Below are 27,580 nucleotides of genomic sequence, written 5' to 3'. Positions count from 1 at the left end.
CCGGCTCCCTGCTCCAACAGGAAACCTGCTTCTCCCTCTCCCACTCCCCCTGCTTGTTTGTGTTCCCTCTCTCCCTGTGTCTCTCTCTGTCAAATAAATTAAATCTTTAAACAAAATAAAAATGATAAAAAATAATTTTAAAGAAAGCTGTGAATATGAATGCCTCTGAGAGAGAGACATTCAGCACAGTGAAGACCCAGACTTTGGAGCCCCACTGCCGGGTTCAAATGATGACCTTGAGCAAGTAGCTTTCCCTCTCTGTCTCAGTTTCCTTATTTGTAGAAAGAGGGTCACCGCGGGACCCAAAAAGGAACTGTGAAGATTACGTGGGTTTCTGTTTGTAACACACTCAGAACAGTGGCCCGAAGGAGTAGCCTCCGTGTGAATCATCGATTCAAGAAAATAAACGTCCCAGCTGGTTTACTGGCGACCCATCAGCTTCCGCGGTATCTTGTATGCGATTCTGGGTGAGTAGATTTCTCAGCGCGGGGAGAGGGAGTTGGGAAGGACTTAACTTTTCACTGCAGGGCCTAAGTCCTGGCTCTCCACGGAGGGGAGGGGGCCTCCTGGGTTCCTCGATGTAGCCGGCCTCCCAGGCCCGGAGGCTGGACGGGAGCCGCGTGGGGGCTGGGCGGGGGCGCGGGTGTCCGCAGGGTCCGAGCGGCCGGCGTGTGTGAAGGTTACCGTTCCCCGGCGGGGCGGGGGCCGCGCGCTGTTGCTGGGGTCTGCGGGGCCTGCCTGCGCCCCCGCCCCCCCTCCTTCTCGGCCAGCCAGTGAGCGGTACCCGCCGCCGTTGCCAGGGGAAACTCGCCGCCCCGTTACCCAGCAACAAGCCTGGCCCAACCAGGCGCGAGGACCCCCAGGCCCCGCCCGCCGCTGCCCACCGCGTGCCCAATGCCAGGCGGGCAGAGCCGGCCCAGCTCCCGGAGACGGCGAGCGCGCTCATTGGCCGCCGCCGCGCCCGCCCGCCTGGATCTGGGGGAGCCCTCGGCGCGGGGGGCGGGGAACCGGGCCCCGGGGAGCTGCCGGGCACAAGGCCTGCAAGCCTGCGGGGCTGGGGTGAGGCCCGGGCTGGGCACCGTCCCATCCTCCCACCCCAAACCCCCCTCCACCCCACCTCATCTCGGGGCGAGGATGGGCACTTGGGATGGGCTGGAAACAGGGGCTGCGCATCCCGTCCCTCCGCCCCGCCAGGACGGTACGCTGGAGTTGGCCTTGTGAACACAGGGGCTGAGCGTTCACCTCCCAGAGGAGACGTGGGCGTCTTGACCTCACGAGGGCAGAGGCTGTTTGTCCCCCCACCCCCACCCCAGAACGAGATTCAGGCATCTTGAAAGAGACGCTGAGGATTTCCCCCTCCTCTGAAAAGGACACAGCGTCCCGACCCCATAAGTGACCCCGCCCTCCCCAAAGGACCCAGGCATGCCCTCTACTGTGACATCAAGATATGAGCCTCCTCACCCTGGAGGATGTTAGTTTCCTAGCCCCAAGAAACAAGGACTGATGGTGCCCCCAAAAGGGGACTCCAGGTCTGTCTGATGCAATAAAAGTTAGGACGCAGCATTCCCCCCACCGCCCCCCATCTCCCCAAACAGGGACTCGGGCCTTTGGATCTCAGGCCCTGGGATGCCCAGAGACCCTGGGCATCCTGGCCCTCACCCGTATTGGTACTGGAAGCCCCCCCACACCCCCCAAAAGTCACCAGACCCTCATGTGTCCCAACTCATCCGGATGACCACCTGCCCAGATCCAGGGTGCAGACCTGCTAGCTTCCCTCCCTTCTGAGCCCTCTTCCCCAGCGTCAGGCTGCTGATTTCCCAGGACCCAGGCATCTGACCCCACAGCCACTCCCTCTACTCCCGGACACCCACCGCCCAGCCCCCGCCCCCAGGGTACCAGCCTCACAGTGTCAAGGACTTCGGAGTCTATACTCCAAGTCTCTCAGACACTCCCCCAGACACCTGCAGAGGTGACCTAGCCCCTCACAGTGGTGCAGGGGCGTTCTTCCCAGTTCCAGGACCCTCCGATGCTCTGGACCCCAGATCGGGAAGTTCCAGCCTTCCAGTGCCTTTAGTTGGCCACCAGGGATCCAGGACTGGGAGCCTCCAGCCTCAAGGGACCCTGATGTGAGTCCCCAGGCCACTCCAGAGCGGCTCAGATTCCTCAGTCCCCACCCCAGGGAAACCCAGGGAGCAGAGCCCCTAGCTCCAGACCCTGTGAGCCCAGGTGCGGCCCGCCCCTACCCCGGTACCTGGGGCGGGGGGGGGCGGAGTCGAGGATTACTCAGCCTCCAGAATGAGGCGATGACATCATCCTGGGGGGGGTTGACTAATGGCCGCGCTGGGGGGGGGCGGGGAAGTTTACCCGGTAACAGCGGCTGCCGCATGGCCCCGCCCCCCAAGAAGGGCCGGGAAGAGGAGGCATAAGCACACACACACACACACACACACACAAGCCCACTCAGCACACCCACCCCCTCCAGCATCCCACACTGCACACATCTTACTGGGGCAAGGGCAAGGATGGGGCAGTGTTTGTGTGACTGTGTGTTTGTGTGCGTGTGTGTGCTGGAGAGTTCTCTGGAGCTCTGCTGGGTCAGTGTGCTGCTTGTCAAGGGGTTGACTTATGAGGGTGGTGGTTGTGTCAGGGTGCGATATGTGGGTGTGTGTGACTGTTAGTGTGCTATTGTGTGTCCGTCGGTTGTGTGTGTCAGGAAGGTGCTATGGTGTGTCAGCCTGCTACATTTGTCCCACTGGGTGTCTGTGACTGAGGTTGTGCATCAATATGCTATTGTGTGATGTTCTGGTGTGCTGTGCGTGAGTGCGATGATGTATCTGTGTGTTGTGTCAATGTGTTGTTTTGTGCAGTGGGCTGGTGTGCATAGGTGAGATGGTGTGTGTCCATGTGATTGTGGACACAACATCAGTGTATGTCCATGTGATTGTGTTGGCATGACATGGGGATTGTATATGATGGTGTGTGTCTGTGTGATTGTGTTGGTGTGGCATGGGGACTGTCTATGTGTGGGAATCGTGTGTTAGTAGAAGTGTTTGTGAAAGTGCTGTGTCATTGTACCCTTGGGTTAATGTGGTAGGACGCATTGGTGTAACATTACTGTGGTGTAGTGTGCTGGGTATGTTGTGTCACTGTTGTATGCCATTGCGCTCCGCTGTGTGTCAAGAGATGTGCATGCGTGTCACTGTTACTGTGTGTGTCTGAACAGTGTTGTGTATGGTGGGATTGTGTGTGTAACACTGTCATTGTATCTGAAGTGTTGTGTGTTCATGACACCATGCATTACTGAGCATATGTGCATCCACACAACTCTTCGTGTCATTGTATGTGTGTCGTTGTAATTGTGTCATTGTGGTTGTGTTGTCAGGGTGATGTGTGTCTCTCTCTATATGGGACTTTATATATGTTAATAAAATGGTGTCTCTGCAATGTTGTGAACCACCGTGACTGAGTGTGTCACTGCGGTTGTGTGTCACGGGGATAAATTGGCTGTGGGGTTATGAGGGTGTCACTGTGATCGTGTGTGTGTGTGTGTGTCCCTGATACTGTGTGTTCTAGGGACTAAGTCATAGAGACTGCACGGATGCGGTTGTGTGTTGGCCTAAGGTGTGTCGTTGTGGTTGTGGGTCCGGGCAGTGCTCGTGTATATCCTGGGACTGTGTCTGCCGAGTGAGATTCGGTGTGCCCCTGCGATGCCGTGGGTCTCGGCGTGCTCCCGGTGTGTGCACGTCTGTGTGCGTGTCACGGTGATGGTGCGCGCGTGTGGGGGCGATGCTGCGCGTCCCTGGGACAGTGTGTGTGTGCGAGCTATTGCGATTGTGTGTCCGCGTGCTTCGCTGGGTGTCGGGGGAAGGTGCGCGCGTCTCCGGGCCTCCTGCCCGAGAACAGCGGCGCTGCCTTCTGATTGGCTGCGGCCTCGCCAGTGAGAAGCTCGCGAATCCTGCGGTAACTTGGTAACTCGGGAACTCGGCCGCCGCCGCCGCCGCCGCCGCCCCGGGGATGGGGGGTGGGGAGGGGCCCTCCCCGCGCCGCACTCCGCGCCCGGCCCGCCCTTGCAGCCGACCCTCTCCCTACTGGTGCGCCCACAGTCTGCGGCTCTGTCCCCGGGACTCCGTCCATCTCCCCCGCGGGGCTCTGTGCCTCGGCTTCCCGCGTCTCTGCCACTCGCTAGGTCTCGGCGCGGCTCCGTCTTTCCCACGTTGCTCTCTCGCTCCCTCTGTGCCCCTGCCGTCGCGCGCTCTCTGCCTCTGTCTCCCACACCCCGTCTCTGTCTCTTCCAGGGTCTGTCTCGCCATCTCTGCAAGTCCTGATGTCTCTCTGTCTCTCTCCATCTCTGTCCCTCTCTCTGACTTTGCCGAGCTGTCTCCTCAGTCTCCGTCTCCCCCTAACTCTGCCTCAGTCTCCCCCCCCCCGTTTCGTCTCCCCTTCCCTTGTCTCTCCCACCTCTTGTCTCTGACTCTCCCCCCTCCGCCCTCCCCCATCCCCTTTCTCTCTCACTCCCACAGCCATGCTCAGAATTCACTTTTCATTCTGCGGAGACAGCCAGGGGACTATTCGCGACTTCATCCTCGCCCCTCCCTGCAGGCCTAGGATTCTGGCAGCAGGCCCCACGCAGGGCAGACTTCAGGAAGGACTTCCCGCCCTGGTTCAGCACCGGAGCTTTATCGCTCCGGCCAGGCAGAGGCCTGGCGGCCCCGTGGCTTCCGGAGGCGCCCGGGCGGGATGAGCTCACTGTTAGTTGGCTTGGATTTCATCAGCTTCCTCTGCTGGAGTTACCCCCGCTCATTTTCCCGCGCGGGCCGCGCGGGCGAATCCTTCGGGCGCCTGCTGCCCCCGAGCGGCGAAATGCGGAAGCACACGTGCGGCGCAAAAAGTCCACCTTTGCCAACTGACCACGTCGCGGGGTTATGAACGCTGCAAATAGGAACCCATTTAATCCTCACAACGATCCCGCTGGGGAAGAGACCATCTTAAATTCCATTTACAGTGGGTAAACTGAGGTCGGCTGCCTAAGGTCACAGCTGGTGAATGGAGCCCTCTGGGGGCTTACATGGGGAGAGAAGGGAATGGGTAAGACTACCAGGATGTCTGTGGTCGGTCATTCATTCATTCATTCATTCATTCATTCATTTGGCAGAGGCTTATCGAGGGCCTCCTCTGGGCCAGGCAATGTTGAAGGCACTGGGAATACAACAGTGAACAGAACAGACAAAAACCCATGTCCCAATCCATGAGGCTGAATCTCTGGTCTAGGGGAGACAGACAATAAAGAACGCAAATAAGAATGCAAAGGGAGGGGCGCCTGGGTGGCTCAGTGGGTTAAGCCGCTACCTTCAGCTCAGGTCATGATCTCAGGGTCCTGGGATCGAGTCTCGCATCGGGCTCTCTGCTCAGCAGGGAGCCTGCTTCCTCCTCTCTCTGCCTACTTGTGATCTCTCTCTGTCAAATAAATAAATAAAATCTTAAAAAAAAAAAAATGCAAAGGGAGTCTCGAAGTCCAGAAAGGAAGCAGGGGAGAGGGCTCAAGAGTGTTGAGTGTGGTCTTATTCTCAAGGGTGACCGAGGAAGTGATAGTTTAGTAAAGGCCCAAAGCAGGTGAAGAAGCAAGGGGTGTCCAGACAGAAGGAAGGGCAGGTGCAAAGGTCCTGAGACCAGAGTGGGCATGTCCAGGATGGTGAGAAGCTCCTCTGCAGCTGGGAACAGCTGGGAGTGAGTGAAGAAGGGGAGAGGGATGGAAGTCGAGGTCTGAGAGGGGGTTAAATCCAGATGAAGACTTTAGCTTTTACTCTGACAAGGTGGGAGCCTCTGGAGGGTTCTGAGCAGAGGGAGGTGAGCTGATTTAGTCCTAACAGGCGTCCTCTGGCGGTCAAGTGGGAAACAGGCTGTGAGCAGAAAGCAGGGAGCCCAGCAAGGAGGTGATCCTTGGGTCAGATCCAAGGGGGAGCCGATGGGATTGGCTGAGGCATTGGGTGTGGATGTGAAGGAAAGAGAGAAGTTTGGGCAACTCCAGGTTTTGGCCGGAGCAGCTGGAAGGAGGAAGGGACTGAGAGAAATATCAATTGTAAATAATGACACACCTACTGTGTACACGACGTCGTTAAATCCTATGACTATCCTGAAAGGCAGGAAGTAGAGGTAGGAGATGTGGTAGGATTCTGGATTTATTCAGATGTATAGATTTTGAAAGTGAAGTCTACATTACTGGCTCAGTAGCTGTTGGCAGATTCAATGGATCATTGCAGTAACAGCAAAAACATGCAGTGTGTGAGGCACTGTTCCCGGCACTTATCTTATATAATCCTTCTGGCATGTTATCATGAGTGCCATTTTCCACATGGGGAAACTGAGTCACAGAAAGATTAAGTACCTTGCCTATCACGATACTGCTAAGAATTGTACTAGACTTGTCAGAGAGGTGGTATAGTGAGCTCTGGAGTCAGAAAGATCCCTACAGGCTCGAATCCCAGCTGGACGGGTGACCCTGGGCAACTCACAGCATCTCTGGGCTTTAGTGTCCTGCTTTGTAAAGTGGTTGTTTAGAAGGGCTTTGGGATGTGCTTAGAAGATAATTCATGCAACAAAAGTGAGGCCGCCACGTAGAAAATGCTCTTTAAGCACTGTAGGTTAACTAGCTGGAATTAAAATAAAAACGTAAATATATACTGTTTAAATATTAGCACAGACTCTCTTTCAGGGTTGGAGATGTGGCTGTAGGCAAGCCAGTTGGGACTTTAAAGCAATCATGATAAAACAAATACTCTACTTTATCTTATGTCACGTCGTCCAGGCAGGACGCGCTGGTTGCTTCCTTGCCTCTCCAGCCTCATAGGAGATCATCTTGTAGGTACCTCAGCCTGAGGTGTTTGCGCCAGAGAATATGTCACTCTTTACTTCCTTCTGGGCTTGGCTGGGTCTACCTGATTCTCCCTTTCCACCTTGCTGCTAGTGAACGGAGCCACCGTCTTTCTTTCCTTCACCTGGGTCGCCCCCGTATTCATCTGGCTTGTCTGCCCCCACGTTTCATTCTGGTCTCTGCTCAAACGTCACCTCCTCAGAGAAGCCTTCCGGAACCATCTCTGTCCTGTCACCCAGCCTTATTTTGCTCCGCAGCGCTCTTATTAACATATTCATTTGTTTAGCTATGTAGGGTCCGTCTTCTCTTGGAGAAAGTGAGCTCCACGGGGACAGGGACAAGCCTCCAGGACAGCTGTACGTTCTGATCTCCGTTTCACAGTCGGAAAACCAGAACGAAGCCGGGCACGGAGAGGGTTTTCATGGTTCAAGTACTGTTCATTGAATGAATGCTTGTCCCGCGTGTAAAGCGGCAAGGAGTGCGCCACAGCGGCTCCTGGTGGCGAGCGGGAAACTCGCTCCGCGAAAGTCGGCCCGCTTGGCTGTCAAATTTCCTATGAGATCTTCACGTAGTTTGGGAACTATGTACTGATGCTAGAACTTAGCTCCATTTCACGTACAAACACAAGGTATTTTTTTTTTTAAACACAAGGTATTTTTAATGGTGTCTTTAAAAAAAAAAAGATTTTATTTATTTATTTGACAGAGAGAGATCACAAGTAGGCAGAGAGATAGGCAGAGGAGGAGGAAGCAGGCTCCCCGCTGAGCAGAGGGCCGGATGCGGGGCTCTCTCCCAGGACTCTGGGATCATGGCCTGAGCCGAAGGCAGAGACTTTAACCCACTGAGCCACCCAGGCGCTCCTATTTCCAAAGTTCTTTAAAACGTTGTTGAGACAAAGGCATAACATACACCCTTTCCTAAACCCCACAAATCCCAAGTGTAAAACTCCACATCATCAGCTCCCCAGGGAAAGGGATAAAACCTGACAAGCTCCAGCCTCTTCCCAGGAGGAGGCCCTTTCGAGTCCCTCCCCCCTGGACTATCATTATCCTCAAATCTTTTTTTTTTTTTTTAACTTTATTTATTTGAGACAGCGAGAGAAAGAACGCGGGCAAAGGGAGTGGGAGGGGGAGACGCAGGCTTCCCACCGAACAGGGAGTCCGAAGAGGGGCTCCATCCCAGAACCCTGAGATCATGACCAGAGCCCCCCAGGAGCCCCATAATCCCCGATTCTAACAGCAGAGGTGACTTTTGCCTGTTCCAGAACTTCCTATGAGCAGAATCACATGGTATGTGCTTCTTTGTGTCCGTCTGGCTTTTGTCACTCGCCATAATGTTCCTAAGATTCGTGCATGCCGCTGAGCGTGGGGAAAGATGGTTCATTTTCCCTGCTGGATGGTCTCCCCCTGTGTCAAGACACCGCAGTGAGAATATCCATTGCCCCGCTGATGGGCGTTCTGGTTGCTTCTGATTTGGGGTGGTATCAGTTTTGCTCAGTGCGGCCACCACCAAGCAGCCCAGACTGGATGGCATGAAGCAAGAAAACTTTCTTTTCTCATAACCCTGGAGGCGAGAAGTCCTACCTCAAGGAGCCAGCAGGTTTGGTTTCTTCTGCGGCCTCTCTCCTGGGCTTGGGGGATGGCTGTTTTCTCCCTGTGGCCTCCCACAGGTTTGTATACTCTGTGTGCGTGTATACTAATCTCTTCTTATAAGGACACCAGTCACATAGGATTAGGGCCCACCCTAATTACCTCATTTTCGCTGAATTACCTCTGTAAAAGGCCGTTGTCCAAATTAGGTCACATTCTGACGCCCTGGGGCGGGGGTTGGGTGATTGACACATGAATGGGGGGGGACACAAATCAGCCCATCAGAGGGGCAATTATGTTAAAGCTGCTATGAACATCTAACCCCCTTTTTATTTATTTTATTTTTTTTTTAATTTTTTAGAAATTAAAAAAAAGATTTTTATTTATTTATTTGACAGAGAGAGATCACAAGTAGGCAGGGAGGCAGGCAGAGAGAGAGAGAGGGAAGCAGGCTCCCCGCTGAGCAGAGAGCCGGATGCGGGACCCGATCCCAGGACCCCAAGATCACGACCTGAGCTGAAGGCAGCGGCTTAACCCACTGAGTCACCCAGGCGCCCTAACCCCCTTTAAAAAAAAAATTATTTATTCATTTGACAAAGAGAGAGAGCACAAGCAGGGGGAGCAGCAGGCAGAAGGAGAGGAAGAAGACTTGTCCTGGAGCAGGGAGCCCGATCCCAGGACCCTGGGATCATGACCTAAGCCCAAACCAGCTACCCAGGCGTCCCGCTGCTATGAACATTCTCATAGGTGACATGTTGCTTGGTGAATGTGTGCATGCATTTCTGTTGGGTCGATCCTGACGAGTGTGTTTGCTGGCGCCTAGGGTGAGTGTTCGCATCCAACCATAGCTGAAATTGCCCAGAGGTTACCCACAGTCGCGGCGACATTTTGTATCCCCCTCCAGCCGTGGGCAAGCGTTCCCGTGGCTGCACACGATCTTTACCACCGCTTGACCTTGTCAGGCCTTTGCACCTGAGACATTCTTTTGTGGGTAGACACAAAGTGTTATTTGCAGGGTTTCAGTATAGCATGAATTTTCCAGGGAGTCCCCTACTTGCGTCGAGGGAAAATTGTGCTACGTTGTGTTCAGAAATCAACCGAGGGTGATGCATCATTCTGGATCATCACGTCACGCCTGCAACCCTGCTCCTGCTGTCAAAGTCACACCCGAGGAGCTCACCACAGCCACCAGCTGCGGTATTCCAGGGTCCCCCGAAAGACTCGCGTGGAAGACTGGGCTGCATGCGCTCAGCCCTTTTTAGAAATCTCTGCTACTCGCAAAAGGATGTTGTTTCATTAGCAAGCGTTCCAACACCCAAGCCTATTCGTTGTAAGAGCTGAAAGCGTTTGACTACTTCTTGACGATTTCCAGGGTTCACGTGTGTTGCTTTATTATAAATTTCTTCCCTTCGATTTCTGTAATTTCTCCTTTATGGTCAATTTAGGTTTTATATTAAAAATGATGTGTATAGGGGTGCTTGGTTGGCTCAGTCGGAAGAGCATGCGACTCTTGGTCTTGGGGTCGTGTGTTCGAGCTCCAGGTTGGGGGTAGGGTTTATTTAAGTTAAAAAAGAAAAAAAAAAAAAAGGGATGCTTCAGTGAAGCATCGACCTGCTCACGTCATGATCCTGGGTTCCTGGGATGGAGCCCTGAATGAGCTCTCTGCTCAACAGGGAGTCTGCTTCTCCTTCTCCCTCTGCCCCTCTCCCTGCCTCGTTCCCCGTCTTTCAAAAGGATGAATAAAATCTTAAAAACGAAAAAAAAAAAAAAAGTTGTATGTAGGTAGGACATACTGTGTAGGCATTTCATTTAGAGGGGAGTACAAGCGGTATTTTGCAAGGAGTTTGTGTCATAAAGCATATTTGGGATAGGATGGAGTTGGGTCCTGCTGGGCTAATGGTTTGGGGACACCGAAGCTCTGGGAGAACGAGGTTGCTTTAGTGATTCCATATGTATTGAGAACTACTATGGCCTTGTGCTGGACGGTTCTGGGGACTCAGTGGTGACAGCAAAAACCCCAGCCCTGCCCCTGGGCAGTGAGGACTGGGGTGGGCAGGACTGGGATGTGAGAATCAGGGCGGTGGGGGGGGGGTACAGCCCAGAGTGGCACCCGACCTAGCTGGGGGTAGGAGGGTTTCCTGGGGGAAGTGACCTTAGCACTGAGCCTGGTGGAAGAGGTTTCCAAGCAGGAGGACTAGCCTGTGCCACCATCCAGGACCCAAAACATTGTTCCGTGGGCCTGGAGCAACATTCCTTAAGATTGATTCCTTTGGATCTTTCTGGTGTGCGGGGCTCTACGGAGGGCTGGGCCACGTGAAGGCTTGCAAGACCCTGGGACTAGGTTCCAATCCTGGCCCTGCTGCTGCTGTCGCCAAGATGCCTTCATCAGGAACCTGAAAATGGGACCATCTCTGGAATAAGGGCCTTTGCTGGTGAATTTCAATTAGGGATCTTGAGAAGTGATCATCCTGGATCAGGGAGGCCCTACACCCCACGACTGGTGTCCCTGGAAGAGACAGAAAAGGAGGAGACACAGAGCCGTGGAGAGGAAGGCCACATGAAGACCCAGGCAGAGATGGGAGTGATGCGTGTAGCCACCGAGAAGGGCCTGGGACAGGTCTTAGCTCAGAGCCTAGGGAAGGGGCAAGTCTGCCCACACTTTGATTTCGGACTTGTGGCCTCTGGAACTGTGGAAAGATACACGTCTGCTATTTATAATTTTTTTTTCAATTCATTTGACACAGAGATAGAGAATACGAGTAGGCAGAGCGGCAGGCAGAGGGAGAGGGAGAAGCAGGCTCTCTGCTGAGCAGAGAGCCTGATGCGGGGCTAGATCTCAGGACCCTGGGATCATGACCTGTGCTGAAGGCAGAGGCTTAACCCACTGAGTCACCCAGGCGCCCCATTTCTAAATTTTTTAAAACATTTTCTTTCTTTTTTCTTTCATTCATTCATTCTTTCTTTCTTTATGAGAGCGTGAAAGGGAGAGCGGGCGCACACGTGGGTGGGGGGAGAGGAAGGTACAGGCGGGAGGGGGTAGAATCTCTAGGTCTCTAAGCGGACTCCCCGCTGAGCGCGGACCGGATGCAGGGCTGGATCCCAGGACTCTGAGATCATGACCTCAGCCCAGACCAAGAGTCCAATGTTTCACCCACTGCGCTCCCCTCCTGCCCATCCCCGCTGAGTGCCCCACTTATGCTGGTGTAAGTCATACAGTTTGTGGTTGTTGGTTACTACCAAGCAGCTGTGACCCACTGTGCAGGGGAGCCTCAGTGAGCCTGTCTTCCTCTCTGTAAAATGGGCATCAACAAGGCCTATCAGACCGTGAGGCAGATGCAAAGGGAGCAGCCCTTTAACCAATAAGGCAGCAAATGTCTGTGACTGTGACCTGTTGCCAGAGGCCTTGGTCTGGCCAGGGGTGTTTCAGGTAATAATAAGACAGTTAAGGGGCGCCTGGGTGGCTCAGTGGGTTAAGTGACTGATTCTTGGTTTCAGCTCAGGTCGTGATCTTGGGGTCATGAGATCGTACCCTGTGTAGGGCTCGGTGCTCAGGGCAGAGTCCAGAGTCCCCTTGGAGTTTCTCTCTCTTCTCCCTCTGCCCCTCCATCCCCCCTCCCCCATCTGTCTGTCCCTCTCAAATAAATAAATCTTAAAAAAAAAAAAATGAGTAACGTTAAGCATACCCACTGTGTGCCAGACACTGTTCTAAGAGCCTTTTGCTGCCATCAAACAACACACATTTATTCTCTTACAGCTGTAAGAGAGGTTCTGTAAGAGAGGTTGCAGAAGCAACCTCCCTGGGCCAAAATCAGGGTGTCAGCCTGGCCACACTCCCTGGGGAGGCTCGGGGGAGAATCAGTCCCCTGACCTTTTTGAAACTTTTCCCAGTGGCATTCCTCACATTCTTTGGCTTGTGGGTTCTTCCTCCATCTTCAGTGGCAGCCACATGATATGTTGCCTCTCCCTCTGCTTCCCTCTTATAAGGACCCTTGGGATTACAGTGGGCTCCTTGAAATGGTCCAGGATCTTCGCCTTATCTCAAGATTATTATTTTTTTTTAACATTACAACACAGATGCAAACGAAGGTGGAATCTTTTTTTTTTTTTTAAAGATTTTTATTTATTTATTTGACAGAGAGAGATCACAAGTAGGCAGGGAGGCAGGCAGAGAGAGAGAGAGAAAGGGAAGCAGGCTCCCTGCTGAGCAGAGAGCCCGATGCAGGACTCGATCCCAGGACCCTGGGATCATGACCTGAGCCAAAGGCAGAGGCTTAACCCACTGAGCTAACCAGGCGCCCCAAAGACAGAATCTTACTGTACTTTTCAGCATCCCTCTTTCATTCCACCCCCACAAGCAACGGATATATGCATATATGCATGTGTGTGAAAATGCCACTTTTTAGCCAGGGAGAAGTGACTCAGACTACATAACTCTTAGGCCATTGAACTGGGAAAGACTGAAAGTGTTAAAACACTGTGTTAGCAAGGTTGTGGGGAAACACGCACTCTGGCCTTGCTTGGGTGAGTGGAAGTGGGCATGGCTTTTTTGCTGAGCCGCCAGCATCAGACGAGGCTGTCCTGTGAGGCAGATGAAGTACGAGCCTCCAGATGTCTCGTCCAACAGAGCCAGCACTCTGTCCAACAACCTGGATGGTGCTCTTGTCTTATACTTTTTTTCACTCTCTGTTTCAAGAGGGCTTCTGACCTTGTAGACACTTCAGGCCCTAAACTACCTGCATCCACCGTGGTTTATTTTTACTGAAACATCATAATGTAAATTCCCTTTTGATCTGGGAATTTGTCTACCTAGAAGTCATAATAATGGTCTCCATGTATTGAGAACTTAACAATGTCTCAGGCCTCGCGCCAAGCACTTTCTGTGTTTTCATTCATTAATCCACTCACTTCTGCACTACAGACCCAGTAGGGAGGTGTTATGGTATCTCCTTCACAGATGAAGTTGAACTCCAGAGAAGTTTGATACGTTGCTCAAGGTCACGTGGTTGGTAAGTGATAGATCAAGGTCATGTGATTGGTAAGTGATAGATCTGAGATTCAAACCTGGGCCTTCTGGTTTCAGAGTCTGTGGTCTTAATCATGATATCAGGAGTCCTTTTTGAGCAAGCTTATGGGTCATACACTTACAAAGATGTGTGCCCAGAGAAGTTCAGTGTAGCATTGTCAGCCATCTCCCCAATTTGGAAACAACTCAAAACATCCATGAGACCAGGCAGGGCGGATTATGGCCCATCTCTAGGACGGAATATCACACAGAAGTTTTAAAGGTTGTCAACCATCCATTGCTTAAATAAAGATATATGATCTCAGCGTAGTATATCTGGTTTTGTTTCATAAGAAGGGAGGAAATAGTCATAACAGAGATTGATCCATTTATAAATACATTTTTTTGTGTGTGTGGGGAGGAGACAGCTTACTGTGTATGAGGCCCTGTTGAAGGCACTGGGGATGCAGCAAGTTATAAAAAGAGGAGATACAGGGGAGCAGACAGGCAGAGAAGAAGAGAAATAAGACACTGGGTAGTTTAGAGGGTGAATGGTAAAATGGAAAACTAGAGTGGGAAGAAGAAAAGGGATGGGAGATTTTGCAATCTCTAGACAGGCAGCTTCAAGGAAGGCCTATTAAGTGGGGCTAACATCTGAATAAAGACCTGAAGCAGTAGATAGTGAACTTGGCAGAAATTTGGGGACTTCCCAAAAAATTCGGTTATATATGTAGAAAAGGTCTTTGAAAAGCTGTTAACAGTAACCTTGTAAGGGACCAGGGATTAGAAGGTGCTTCCACTCTTCCTGTCTTGAGTCTCAAGATAAAATTGCCAGCAACCTCAGGGAATCTGGTCTGCCCACTTGTAACTGTCAACACTTTTTATCAATTGTAATGATAGGTTCATTACATCGAATTTTTGGTTAATGCGTGTAACCCCCTGGCCTCTGTAACAAAATCCTGTGGATCCCTCTCTGAGCTTCCTTCAGTCCCTGTAATGCAAGACACTCACGCACCACAGGGCCTTTGCACAGGCCCTGTTGTCGGCCTGGACAGCGACCGCCTGTTATCCGGAGGCCTCTCTGTAAGGTATCTCCCACATTTCTGTATCTGTTATTTCGTATTTACTTGTGCCTCCCCTCACCAGCTCATCTCTTTGACCCCCTTCCTCCCCATGCACTGCACCTTCCCCTAGCCTGGCACTCAGTGCAGATTTAGAGAATGCAGGAAAAGATTCAATCGGTTGAAATTTTTAAGCTTCTACTCTAAGGTTTCATTGGCAGGAGCATGAGGGATTCCCCAGTCACCCCCAGCACAATCTGGCATCAGGAGTCTTTGCCTCGTGCCTGGTATCTATTTATTGGAACCAGGAAAGAGGAAGCAGGTAAAGGCCGGAAAGGGGTTGTTGTCTCCTTTCCCCGGAAGGAGGTAATCTAGGCCAAACGAAGTTGAGCAAGCTTCCAGAATACCCTTGTGGACCATCTAGACTCACGCCCACCTGCAACCGAGGGGGCGCGGCGCCTTTAAGGTTCCCGGAAACGGGCCGGCAGGACCGGAAGTGGCCCTCTTTAGTTCCCCTCTTCACGTGGTGCGGGCGGGAAGTGACGCGAACGGCCCGGGAGCTGCGGACGCGGAGGCCGACGGAGCCGGAGTAGCGGACGCCGCGGGGTCTCCGGGACAGGTGACCGGGGGAGGGGGTCGGGAGCGCTCCCGGAGGGGGCGGGGCCTGGCGTCCCACGTGGGGGGAGAGGGAGCGGGTGCGGGCGGGGCAGCGTACTCTGCGGGGGGGCGGGGACAGGACGCCCACATGGGAAGCTGGAGGGGCCCAGGTGGGGCGGGACGTCGGCGGGTGGGCAGGACCCGGGCGGGCCGGGCTGTGGGTGGGGCCGGGGCGTGAGGCTGTAAAGTTTTGCCCGTGCTGGGGGCGGAGCCAAAGTGGGGCCCAGAGAGCTAGGGGGCGGGGCTGGCACTCTGGCCGAAAGTGCTGGGGGAGGGGCCAGAAAGTTTTGCCTGAGCGTGAAGTGGCTCCAGATCGTCGGCCCTGACTTCCGAGGGTGGGGCCGGGGTCAAAAAGTTGTGGGTGGCAGGGGCGGAGCCAGAGTGCTGGCTGGGCATGCTGAAGGTGGAGTCAGAAAGTTTTGCCCGGTGTCTGAGCGTCCGCGCGGACGCTGGAGGCGGGGCCAGAACCTCGGAGGGGGTACTGGGGGCGGGGCCATAGTTTGACACGATGAGGCGGGGCTGGGAGGCAGGGGGCGTGACCGGGAGGTTGGCTGGGTAAATCGTAGGCGGGGCCGGTGTAATAACGCGAGAGTAGGGGGCGTGTTCAGGCTGTTGCTGTGGGACCCAGGGGGAGGGGCCTGGGGGAGGGCTGGGAGAGTCAGAAGCCGGGTCTGGTTAAAGACGCGCGTGTGGGCGGGGTCAAGGGATTAGCGGGAAAGGCGGGGCGGAGAAAGTTGGTCCTGGGGTGGGGCGGGGCCTTGGCCTTCCCGACCCGGTAGAGGCTGGAGCTTTTCCCTGCGAAGGCGCGCGCGGGCGGGGAAGTTTTGTCTGCGTCGGGGCGGGTAGAGTATTCCCTGGGTTGAGCCAAGCCCAGGAAGCCTCGCCAGTGGACACCGGGCCTGTTTTGGGAATCTGCGGGGTTGTTGGGGAGGCAGCGGTACCTTTCTCCGGACGTTGGAGGCGGGGCTTGGACATCCCACAGGGAGGCCTGGGTTTAAAGTGCTCTCCCAGGGTCAGGGCAAGGTGTAGGGTTCGAGCTTGTTTTTGTGTGGGGTTATTTTGAACCGTTCCTGGGAAAGAGGTGGGTTTAGACGGTTCACGGGGATGGAGGGGCACCGGAGTGGGCAAAGAAAGGTGGGCTTAGAATCTTCTTGTACAGATAGGGAGCGGGAGGATGTGTCTAAAGCACTCCGGAGATGGAGGCCTGGGTTAAAACTCCCAGCACCGGGGTCTAGAGGCTGGGCTAGAATCTTGTTTTGGAAGGGAGCAGTGTTGGATGTTTCCTTAAGCTGTAGGGTGGGACCAGAGCTTTCCCAAGGTGGGTGCGACTCTAGTGTTTAAGTAGGGAATGGGCACAAATGTCCAGAAGGTGGTGGACTTTAGATTTCTCCCGGTAGGGGTCGGGCTCGCACAAGAAGAGGGAATGGTGGTGAGGACTAGAATTCTCTTGTGGGTGCAGCTGGGGTTGTTCATGTGCCTGTGTGTTTGGGAGGATCCTGGGTATGGGTGAGACAGAAGCAGATTGGGGAGCCATTGGCCTTAGTCCTTTTGTTCCCTTTGCCTTCAGGAACCCCCAGTGCTGTGTCCAGATTCTACAGGGGAAGGTTGCTGGGACCCTGGCCCCACCTTGCCAGTGGAATGGTGAGATGGAAACTGGGCTCTCTAGAATCTACGCTTTGGGTCAGGGGCTTGGGAGGAGGGGACCCAGGACTGAGACCCTGGATCCAATGGCAATGGGTTGGGTATAGGTTTTTCTTACTGTTCTCAGTTGTCTCCTTCTCTCAGTCAGCCACACTGGATCTGAAATCGAAGGAGGAGAAGGATGCCGAGTTGGACAAGAGGATCGAGGCTCTTCGGCGAAAGAATGAGGCCCTCATCCGGCGCTACCAGGTGCCCTAGCCCCGCCCTGGGAGACCCCATCCCCTCTCCTCCCCGCAGTGAGTTTCTCTCACCTCTCCCTTCAAATCTTTTCATGGCTCCCCATCACTCTCAGGATAAAAGCCAAAGGCCTTAGCCTGCCATTCCTTCTTTCATTCCATCGTTCCATCGTTCATGCAGGAATACTTACGGGGCCTTCACTGCCAGGCTCTAGGCTGAGTGTGGCTGGACACACAGCTATGACTGAGACATCCGTGAGGTTATTCCAGACTTTACAGTCCAGAGTTCACAGTCCAGTAGGAGCACCGGCCGTTCCTTAGGCAGTGATGACCCGCAGTAGGCTGGGTTAAACCGCAAGAGATTAGAGGTCAGGCGGGAGCCAAAGGGGGCTCTTCACCCAGTGTGGGGATACTTGGGAGGGCTTCCTGGAGGAGGAGATTCTGAGACCCGAAGGGTGAGTTAGCCAGCTGGAAAGAAGAGCTGTATGTGTTTCAGGCGGAGGGAACAATTTGTGTAGAAACTCGGAGCTTAAGGTTGGAAGGTCAGTGGAGGTGTATTGACCCTGGCAGCCAGACTGGGAGTTTGGACTTTCTCTTGAGGGCACCGGGGAGCCCTGGAGGGCTTTGGAGCAGTAGCAGGATAAGGTCAGAGTAGCCTTTTAGGAAGAGCCCCCTGGCTGCTGTCTGGTGTTGGTTGGGAGGAGGGGATACTGGAGCCCCGAGACCAAGGAGGAAGGAGAGGAGGTGCCGGGCAAGGGACAGGGCTTTTGGGAGGGCTCAGTGACAGGCTGTGAGGAGCGAGAGGTCACGATGCGGCTCAGGTCTTTGCCAAAAGTGCCAGGGTGGTTGATGGAGCTCTTCCTGAAAAGAGGCCTGAGAGGAAGAATGGGTTTCATTTATTCATTTTCCATGCATTCATTCGTTTACTTAAAAAAAAAAAAAAAGAGGCATATTGAGTTTCTGTTGTGTGTCATGGATGATTCTAGCTTTGGGGTATACATCAGTGAACAAAAGAGCGAGATACCCCTGTCCTCAGGTAGCATCTGTTGCATGGGGGAAGGCGGACAGTAGGCAAAATACATGTAATGCCGGGTAGTGAACAGGAGAAGGGCCAAGAGAATGGTAGGAAAGGTCAGGGAAGGTTTCTCTGAGAAGGGGACATTTCAGGAGCAGAAACCTGAAGGAGATGAGGGACTAAAGGCTCTCTGGGGTAAGAGTGTTCCCAGCAGAGGGGGCAGTAGGCGCAAAGGCCCTGAGGCAGGTCTGAGCCTGATATGTTCTAGGAACAGTGAGAAGGGCAGGGTGAGTGAGGGGGAGAAGGAGGGGAGAGGGTAGGGGATGAGGTCAAGTGGTCATGAGGCCGGACCCTGTAGGGCCCCATAGGTTGTGGGGAAGCCTTTGGCTCATACTCAAGAGATGGGTACCCCAGGAGGCTTCTGAGCTAGAGAATAGCGTGGTGTGGCAGTGGTGGGGAAGATGCTGAACTGACCAGCTTTCCTGTCAAGCTCAGGAGAGAGGCCTAGGTGGGGGCTAGTCTTGGGGGGAGTTCAGGGGGCTGTGGGAATCCAGCTGGCACCAGTATCTCTGACACTCTCTTCCTGCTGTTTGGTTCTAGGAAATTGAGGAGGACCGGAAAAAAGCTGAACTCGAGGGAGTGGCTGTGACAGCTCCCCGGAAAGGCCGCTCAGTGGAGAAGGAGAACATGGCAGTGGAGGCGGTGAGCTCCGCACTGGGGTGGGGGACTCCTCAGGACAGAGAGGGGGTGAGCATGGAGACCTGGGGCCTGAGAGCTCTCCTGTGCTGGCTGCCTCAGCCCTGGGGCTGGTCTCCAATCTCACCGCTGCTCTCAGGTTTGGGGGGTCCCAGTCTCCTCATCCCGGTGACTGTACTTTTCCTCCCTTCCCTCCTCCAGGAGAAGAGCTTGGGTTCCTCCCGGAGGTCTCCTGGGACCTCGCGACCTCCAGGGGCCAGCAAGGGAGGCCGGATGCCCCCCCAGCAGGGAGGGCGGGCAGGCATGGGCCGGACAGCCCGTAGCTGGGAGGCCGGTTCTGGGGAGCAGCCTCGAGGAGGAGCTGGTGGCCGTGGCAGGAGGGGCCGGGCCAGGGGGTCCCCTCATCTCTCTGGAGCTGGAGATGCCTCAGCTGCCGACCGCAAATCCAAGGTAGAATCTCGGGATAGGCCGGGGTCATCCGGCAGAGGCCCTTACCCTTACCGTCTCGTTGCTCTTTGGTCCTACTCTCAATGTGGACCGGTATCTGTTTGTTGTCTTTCTCCACCTCTCCATCAGCTTTTTCAGTCCCCCCATCTGCTCTTTCTCACTCTCATTCCTCCCTCCCTCCCCCTGATGGGTGCTTCGTGTGCTCTCCCTGTTTTTGTTTTTTTTGTTATCTCCCCTCCTGTTGCTCATTCTGGTGCAACGTTTCCGTCCGGTCCATGCGCGCTCCCTCGCTCTCTTACTCTGTCCATCTCGCAGCTGGATTTCTTCGTGGGGAGCATTGATGTACCTGCAACTGCTCTCCCTCCCAGATGCGCGGGTCAGGGGCTGGGAGACTGTCTAGCAGAGTGGCTCAGGGCCCACCTTGGACTTGGGGTCAACTTGGTTCAATTAATTCCCTGCCCTTGGGCAGCTCACTTCCCCCTGGGAGCTTCTGAGGAGAGTAATAAGAGTCAGGTTTCAAGGGTATTGCGAACATTCTGGGACATCAGGCTTCGAAGCCCTCCAGGGAAGCACTTGAAGAACATTACTTGCGGGTGTTTATGATTTGCACACGTTAAGCTGTTGTCCTCAAAAGACCTCAGGACACCGTGGCTTAACCCGGGTGGAAGTTTATTTCTCCCCCATATGCCAAGCTGTGGGAACGCAAATGTCCTCTCTGGCAACTTGGCTGTGTGCTCATCTAAAGTTCTGTTCCCACAGAAGAAGGGGAGAATGGATTGTACGGCGGAGGGGGGGCACCTCGCCATCTGCCAGGTTATTACTGCTGTTACAACATCATTTCTGTGACAGCTGTGGGGTGTTGTGGTCCCTGGCTCCTTTTCCGGGTGCAAGGGTCCCCTAGAAAGATTGGCGGCTGAGATCTATTACAGTGGGAAACGGAGGGGAGGAGGTGGAGGGGACTACATCTGGAGGGGATCAAATGCGGGCTCAGAAGTGATCTGGTCTGTTATAGCCATACCTTACAGTGCCCTCAATTCCTCCAGCATTGAATCCTGATGACAAAGGGCTGCCTACCAGGGACTCCCTGCCTGGGGTTTCCGTAGGTCCCCTCTGCCTTATACAAACCCCAGTTCCAGACCCCAGCAGGAAAGCGGGCGCCCAGTATATGCCACACCATCGGCACAGACAGCTGAGGTGCTTTGAGCTCCCTTCGTAGCTAACCGTTGCCCGGGGATGTGCCGGGAGCCAAATGCCCAGATGCCAGCCCGGAGCCGGCTTGGTGAGCAGGCCCGTCTGCAGAGAGTCTCCGGCCTGCTGTGGTTGTTTCTCTGCGCGGATGCTGACTCCCGGTGTCCCTGTCTCTGTGTCCTGCCTGCCCCCAGGAGTGGGAGGAGCGGCGCCGGCAGAACATTGAGAAGATGAATGAGGAGATGGAGAAGATAGCGGAGTACGAACGCAACCAGCGGGTCAGTGCCCTGGGTGTCCCTGTGGTGGGGTGGAGCCTCCTGGGCCCCCATGAGCTCTCCAGCCCCTCCTCCCCCACTCCCTGTGCCCGTAGGAAGGTGTGCTGGAGCCCAACCCGGTGCGGAACTTCCTGGATGACCCCCGACGACGCAGCGGGCCCCTGGAGGAGCCTGAGCGGGACCGGCGGGAAGGCAGCCGACGGCATGGGCGCAACTGGGGGGGGCCTGACTTCGAGCGGGTGCGCTGCGGCCTAGAGCAGGAGCGGCAGGTGGGTGCCAGCAGCCGGGGCACCCTGGGTCGAGCCCCAGTCTGCCAACGGCCTGTCCTTCCTGCAGTCACTCTTGATGGGGGTTGCCAGGGGGGTGCCCGAGCACCAGGCCCAGGGTGGCCAAGACAGCGGGTGTGGGGGCAGCCTCAGCCTCGAGCTGATGGTCTGTTCTTGTTTGGGCACCGTCGTGCTTTCCTCTTTAGCTTTATGGAGCCTTTGGGCGACGTCCTCTCGTGAATGTCAGTAGTGTTTATGGGACATTTTGGGTGCTGGATATGGACTTAGGTGCTAGGGCTTTTTCTTTTTCTTTTTTTTTTTCTTTCTTTTTTTAAGATTTTATGTATTTGAGGGAGAGAGAACGAGCGAGCAAGCACAAGCGGGGGTACTTGGTAGAGGGAGAAGGGGAAGAGACTCCCCACTGTGCTGGGAACTCGATCCCAGGACCCAGAGATCATGCCCTGAGCTGAAGGCAATGACTTTAATGACTGAGCCACTCAGGTGTCCACTGGGACTGTCTTAGGGCCAAGCTACTGCCCCAGTGGAATTGATTCGGCGGGGGGCTGTGTAAACCAACCTGCAGTGGGGTGTCAGGTAGTGCAAAAGGTTGTGAAGAAAACTCCATCAGGGAGAGAAACTAGAGAGGGCGCTACTTGCGAGGGAGCGATCTGGGACGGCCTCTCCGCAGAGGTGCCTCTGGAGCTGACCTGGTTCTAGCCTCCAGCCTGTTGCCCCTTATGTTGGGCATGGCCCTACTGCTGAGTGCAGCAGGCACATGGGGGCTGGGTGGGCCGGCCTGGGGAATGGGGCCCTGACTGCCTGTCTGTGGGTGGGCAGGGCCGCCGGGCTGGCCTAGGCAGTGCTGGGGACATGACGCTGTCCATGACGGGCCGGGAGCGGTCAGAATATCTGCGCTGGAAGCAGGAGAGGGAGAAGATCGACCAGGAGCGGCTGCAGAGACACCGCAAGCCCACTGGCCAGTGGCGGCGGGAGTGGGATGCTGAGAAGACCGACGGGATGTGAGTGTCCCCTCTGCTCGCCCCCGTTTGGCTCCTTGGCCTTGACCCTGACTTCCCTCTGTCTCTGTCTCTGGCATCCCGGCCGGGCTTGGCTCCCTGGTGCAGGCTGCACTTGGCTCCCCATGGGATCGTTCTGGGGCTCAGGTGGCAGACGCTCTCTGGAGAAGTGCTGGGCGTGGCATTGGCAGGTGTGTGGGAGGGAGGGGGACATGCTCCCTGCCCTGTTGGCGACGGCGGCATTGCTGTGGCGGGAAACTAAGCTGATCTAGTTGGTGGTTTGTGCAGCAGTGCCCTGGCTAAGGGCACGGATGGAAATTCTAAATAGGGAAGGTGCAAGGACGGGCGGCCGGTGATGGGACCTTCAAACTGCATGCCTGCCCCCGAACCCACACCCCTCATCCGGGGGGCACCTTTACCCTTATCTGGCCGGGTCCCCTTTTGGGCCCCAGGAAGCAGCCCGTTAGTCCAACTTCAGGTGAAGCTCTTCCTTGTGTCATTGACAGGAGGGCTGGTCTCCGGACCGAAGAGCCAGGCAGCAGTCATTGTTAGACCTGCAGCTGGAGTTTATTTATTTATTAATTTTATTGGGGGTGGGGTGGGGACAGAAGGTGAGACAAAGATAGTCCTCACGCAGACTCCTTGCTGAGTGCAAAGCCCCACGTGGGGCTTGATCCCATGACCCCAAAATCATGACGGGAGCTGAACTCAAGAGTCGAACGTCCAGCCGAGTGAGCCCCCCACCCCCGGCGCCCCTGCCATTGTCGTTGTTATGCCGCTGCCTGCCCCGCTGCTCCGGAAGTTCTCACGCCGGCCCTGTTCGGTTGGCGCTGGCTGGACAGAGAGGCTGTTGGCTGTGTGCCCAGTGTGCGGAGCATTCATTTCTGGATCAGGGGGCAGAGCTTGTGCAAGTGCGAGACTACGTTGCACAGATACTGTAGCTGACCCTTTGGAGGCTTTTAGGGAGACCTTGTCAGGGTTCGTCCCTTGTGTCTCTGAGGCAGCTTGCAGTCAGTCCATTAGCCTGTGCGTGCTTTGATTTCCATAGCTTTTTTTTTATGATTTTATTTTTTAAGATTTATTTTACTATTTAAGATTTTATTTTTCTATTTGATAGAGATATAGTGAAAGAAAGTACAAGCAGGGGAGTAGCAGCCAGAAGGAGAAGCAAGCTCCCCATTGACCAGGCAGCCCGATGTGGAGCTCGAATCCAGGACCTTGGGAACATGATCTGAGCTGAAGGCAGACAATTAACCAACCGAGCCACCCAGGCGCCCCAGCAAAAAAAATTTTTTTTTAAAGATTTTGAGGGAGAGCAAGAGCATGCACGGCTAGTTGTGGAGGGTAGAGGAAGAGGGAGAAGCAGGCTCCCCACTGAGCAGGGAGCCCCACACAGGGCTTGATCTGGCTCTCACCAGGCTCGTTGACCAGAGCTGAAGGCAGATGCTTAACCGACTGAGCCACATAGGCGCCCCTGTCAGCAAATATTTATTGAGTCTCTTATCTGTGTCATGAAAGGTGATGGCAATACAGTGATGAACGAAACACTTCTGCCTTCAGGGAACCTCGAGTCGAGTTGGAAAGGTAGAAAATCGATCCAGGGGCAGGTCACAAAGAACAGCAAAGAAAAGAACAGCAAAGAATATGGAGAGGGATGGAGGCTCTTGTTTTAGACTTTGGTGATATATGTAAAATAACATGTGATTATGTTAGGGGTTTAGGAGGGTCTGAGCTGAGGCCTGGAGGAGGTGAGTGTGCAGGCCACAGAAAAGTCTGGGGAAGTGTCCCAAGAGCAGCAGGTGCAAAGGCCCTGAGGTGGAGCTCTGTGGTAGGAGACTCTGTTTAGCCAGGGAGATGGGAGACAGTGATAGGAACAGAGGCCAGACTGGAAGCTAGAGATGATGTACTTCCTAAATTTTTGTTTTTTTGGGGTCAAATACTGTTTTCTATTTGTCACTACAATGCCAAGTTTGCCTCTTGCCCATCCCCTGATTCTGTCTGCCTTCTAATCAGTGACCTCCTCTGGTTGACCATCTCTTCTTCTATGATCTTGATTTTTGACCCCGGCCCCCATCTGTCTCCCTGTCTCTTCCCACCCCTCTTTCTCCCACTGTTCCCCCAGCTGCATGCTCACCCCCTTTCTCTTTTTCCCAGGTTCAAGGATGGCCCAGCTGCTGTGCTCGAACCATCCCACCGCTATGGTGAGTGGGTGTCCTGGGGCGGGGGGTGCAGCTGGCAGGGCCCGGCACAGGGGTGACTTTGTGCCATGCCCCTGTCCCCGACTCCTCCCGGATTCTGTTGCAGACGACCAGGCCTGGACGCGGCCCCCCAAGCCCCCCACTTTCAGGGAGTTCCTGACCCAGCACAAAGCTGAGGTCAGCCGCAGGAGGAGGAAGAGTAGCCGACCCCAGACCAAGGCAGCCCCTCGTGCCTACAGGTGGGGGCACCCCTTCCTTTGGTGTGTGCACATCCTCGCACCCCCAGCAGGGCTTCTGGCTTGATCCGTGGTGGTTCTGACTCCTGCACGTGGGGGCATGTCTGTGCTGTCTCGCACCTGTCTTTTCTCAATGCTTGACTCTCTGTGGGTCTGGCTCTTGTTTCTGGGGAGTTCAGGCCTAGCTCTCTGCTTTACCTCCATCTCTCCCTTCATCTCCATTTGCTTCTCTTCTGCCACCTGCCGCCCCTCCATCTGTCAGTCCCTGACACCTGGGGACACACCCCCCCATTTCCTTCTCGGCTCTCCCATGTGCTGGCTTCGCTCCTGGAAAGCTCCAGCCCCCTCGCGCCCTGAGTTGAATTTGGCAGCTTTTCTCCGGTGGAGGACCTGGAGGTGAGATGCCCCTTCTTCCTGGCCACCCGGTCCTCACCTCTTTCCTCTGTCCCCTCCAGTGACCATGATGACCGCTGGGAAACGAAGGAGGCAGTGTCCCCGGCCCCTGAGGCCCCCCAGCCCACTGCCCCTGAGGAGACGACCACGCAGGTAAGGCGGGCTCTCATCGCTGGGGAGGGGGCCTGGGGGTGCTCGGGGCCCACCTCCTCTCCCCGATCTGCCTTGTGTTCCCCACAGCCGCTGGAGACCCCAGCTCCTCCTGCCCACCGGCCCCCTGAGGATGAGGGGGAGGAGGACGAGGGGGAGGAGGACGAGGGGGAGGATGAGGAGTGGGAAGATGTGAGTGAGGAGGAGGAGGAGGAAGAAGAGGAGGTCGAGGAAGAAGAAGAAGAGGCTGATGATGAGGAGGAAGAACCAGCCCAAGACCACCAACCTCTGGAGGCAGAGGCCACCAGAAGCCCTATGGGAAGCCGCACCGGAAGTCCCACCGGTGAGCAGGCTGACACAGAGCCGTCCAGGCCAGAGAAGCCCCCGCCACTGCCCCAGGCCCCTGTCACGCCTTCTAGCCCCTTTTCACTCCCTGGGGACCACCAACCCGTGTCTGACTGGGGTGAAGAGATGGAGCTGAATTCTCCCAGGGATGCCCACCCGGCTGGTGTCCTGTCCCTGGGCGAGGCCTGGCCTTTTGGAAATGCATGAAGCTAGCTGCTTGTGTGTGTATGCACGCGCTCCGGGGGTGCACTGGCTGTGGGGGCTGTCTGGGGCTGGGCCCCGGGACCATGGGTGCCCCACCGCCCTGGTGGCTGGGAAGACAGTCCATGCCTGTCTCTGGAATGCCCCGTCCCCAATAAAGAGTTCAAGTCCTCAAATGATACTCCCCAAGTGTGTCCTTGAACACCCCTCTCTCCCCCAGGGCCTTCTCTCTCAGGGTGGGGGAGAATTGGGAGGGGTAGGGACTTGACTGGGCCTCCTCCTTCCCCAGGAGGTGACCAGCCAGCCCCTGCCTCCCTGGAGAGTGGGCCCAGCCTCCCAGGAACCCAGAAAGCAGAGGAGGAAAGGTCTGACGCAGCTCCAGGTGGGGGAGTGGACGGGGCCCAACGGGGCCCGCTTCCTTCCTCTTTTTCTCCCTCTGGCGCTGAGGGGAGAGTTTGGGGAGAGTAGGACAAGAGTGGAGCTGGGTATGTGGGGCATAGCTGTGGATGTGGGGGTGAGGCTACAGTGCTAGGATCCTGCGAGACTGGGGCCAAGGTCAAGGCGGTGGAGCTAACTGGAGAATCTCGTGCTGGGGATTGAGTGGAGGGCGGGGGGCTGTGAGGAGGTGGAGCCGAGATGGGACTGGGATTTGGAGGCAGACCCCGGTGTCTGGGGATGTCCTCTAAAAGTAATGGGGTGGGGCTAGGTTCAAGGGGGCGGGGCTGAGGGCAAAATTAGGAATTTAAATAGGAGAGGGGTAGAAATACAGATTTAGCTGAGGGCAGGATTGGCTTTTTGAGGTCTAACCACGTAGGATAAATTAGAATAGAAACGCAGACCCCCATGAGAATGTTGGGCCCAAGGCTGCTTCCACCTCCATCAAACTAGGTTGCGATCCAGGGACCTCCCCAGGAGCGGGGTTAGAGTTTGGGGCAGAGCCAAGGGAGATCTGGTCAGCACTCTTCGTGGGCAAGGGCAGAGAGGAACAGGTCCAATAAGGCGGGCGTGATGGGAGTCAGTTTATGCCTGTGGGAGTGTGAGGGGGGCGGCGGCTGGGGTGTGCGAGGACAGAGTTTAGGGTGACTACAATGATTTCATCGATTGTAAACAGGCTTCTGTTGGGGTACACGCAGCTTGTGGGTCCTTTGCGAAGATGAGGGGAGTCCGAAACCCATAAACCATTTAGCACGGGGTGACTGCAGCCGGGCTTAGTTGGGATCAGAGACAGAACTGGACGGGCGGGGGAGGAGGTGTCCTGGTGGAGGGCTGGGGAGACCGTCCCCTCCGCTGACTGCCTCTTCTTTCCTCAGAGGCGGGCACCGAGGGCCAGGAGACCGCGGAGATCACCGACTTCCAGAGGGTGCGTTTCTGCAAGGTGGTGGCTGCCGCTCCGCCACCGGGGGCCGCCCGCTGACCGGGGCCGCCCGCTGACCGCGCCCGCCGACCGTGGCCTCCGCGCTCTGCACTAACCTGCCGCCTTGCGCCTCTGTCCTCTGCTTCCGTCACACTCCCGCCAGAAGAGGGTTAAATGTAAGGGGGGCGGAGCCAGGGACCGTGAACGGGGTGGGGCCAGGGCAATAGTCCAGTCTCACGCTTCAGGGGGCGCCGTGAAACCGGGAGGGCTGAGACGCCCCTAATCACCCACCTAATGGAAGCCATGGGGTGATAGATGCCGGTCCCCGGGCCTAGATTGCTGCCTCCCGGTTTACATCTGGGGCCTGGCAGATAGCCGGTGACTCTTCCACTGGACTCGGAATTACCGGGCCCCGTCGCCTATTAAACGCAGTGCTTCCGCTAACCTTTGAACTGTGTTTCTGGCAGGGCAGGCTGGGTTGCTATGCTTGGCGGGCTTTTCCATGGCGGAAGAGGCGGGAGGAAGGGGGTCTTCCTTTCTCCACCCCCCTGATACGTCTTCCCTCCCCTCCCCTCCTCCCGCAGGCCTCCCCGAATTCTTGAAGACGCTGCTGGGAGGGGACTGAAGCTTCCCCGCCTTGATGGGGTGGGGGCGGCAGGAGGGGGTTAGTCTGGATTCCCAGGCTGCGCTCTCTCCTCCCCGGAGACCGCTCTGAATCCCGTGACTTTAGGGAGAGGGAGAAATAG

At 55.5% G+C, this 27,580-nt stretch overlaps 1 protein-coding gene and 2 long non-coding RNA genes across 5 annotated transcripts; 2 read left to right on the top strand and 1 right to left on the bottom strand.

The window, feature by feature from the left end:
- Positions 1–240: 240 nt before the first annotated feature.
- LOC309853203 lies at positions 241–9,931 on the top strand. The gene is made up of 2 exons (XR_014305564.1): positions 241–467; positions 9,500–9,931. It is a non-coding gene; the product is annotated as an uncharacterized lncRNA (long non-coding RNA).
- Positions 7,927–8,559, bottom strand: LOC309853846. Its single transcript, XR_014305988.1, has 2 exons — positions 8,452–8,559; positions 7,927–8,274 (listed from the first exon to the last, which is right to left on the bottom strand). It is a non-coding gene; the product is annotated as an uncharacterized lncRNA (long non-coding RNA).
- Positions 9,932–14,988: 5,057 nt separating the features above from the next.
- CCDC9 (coiled-coil domain containing 9) lies at positions 14,989–27,336 on the top strand. 3 transcript variants are annotated; one of them, XM_082710587.1, is made up of 14 exons: positions 14,989–15,139; positions 16,745–16,818; positions 16,963–17,067; positions 18,670–18,771; positions 18,967–19,215; positions 20,595–20,678; positions 20,771–20,944; positions 21,779–21,960; positions 24,112–24,158; positions 24,262–24,394; positions 24,847–24,937; positions 25,025–25,277; positions 25,770–25,862; positions 26,791–27,336. In XM_082710587.1, the coding sequence occupies exons 2-14, from the start codon at positions 16,816–16,818 to the stop codon at positions 26,892–26,894; spliced, it is 1,620 nt and encodes a 539-aa protein (XP_082566713.1). In that variant the 5' UTR covers positions 14,989–15,139; positions 16,745–16,815; the 3' UTR covers positions 26,895–27,336. The 3 variants fall into 3 exon arrangements, with proteins under 3 accessions (XP_082566713.1, XP_082566711.1, XP_082566712.1); XM_082710585.1 differs by lacking the exons at positions 25,770–25,862; positions 26,791–27,336 and having other exon boundaries at positions 25,025–25,656; XM_082710586.1 differs by lacking the exons at positions 14,989–15,139; positions 25,770–25,862; positions 26,791–27,336 and adding an exon at positions 15,917–16,019 and having other exon boundaries at positions 25,025–25,656.
- Positions 27,337–27,580: the final 244 nt, after the last annotated feature.

Source organism: Mustela nivalis (assembly GCF_964662115.1).
Source record: "Mustela nivalis genome assembly, chromosome: 18".
In the NCBI taxonomy this organism is placed as follows: domain Eukaryota; kingdom Metazoa; phylum Chordata; class Mammalia; order Carnivora; family Mustelidae; genus Mustela; species Mustela nivalis.
Note: the sequence above shows the minus strand (reverse complement) of the source record. Positions and strands in the feature narration are given on the sequence as shown.

Bases quoted from the DNA above. Each gene is read 5' to 3' on its own strand.
- CCDC9 (XM_082710585.1), top strand. The intron at 20,679-20,770 runs GTCAGTGCCCTG...CTGTGCCCGTAG, and splicing joins AGTACGAACGCAACCAGCGG to GAAGGTGTGCTGGAGCCCAA. The intron at 24,395-24,846 runs GTGGGGGCACCC...TGTCCCCTCCAG, and splicing joins GCAGCCCCTCGTGCCTACAG to TGACCATGATGACCGCTGGG.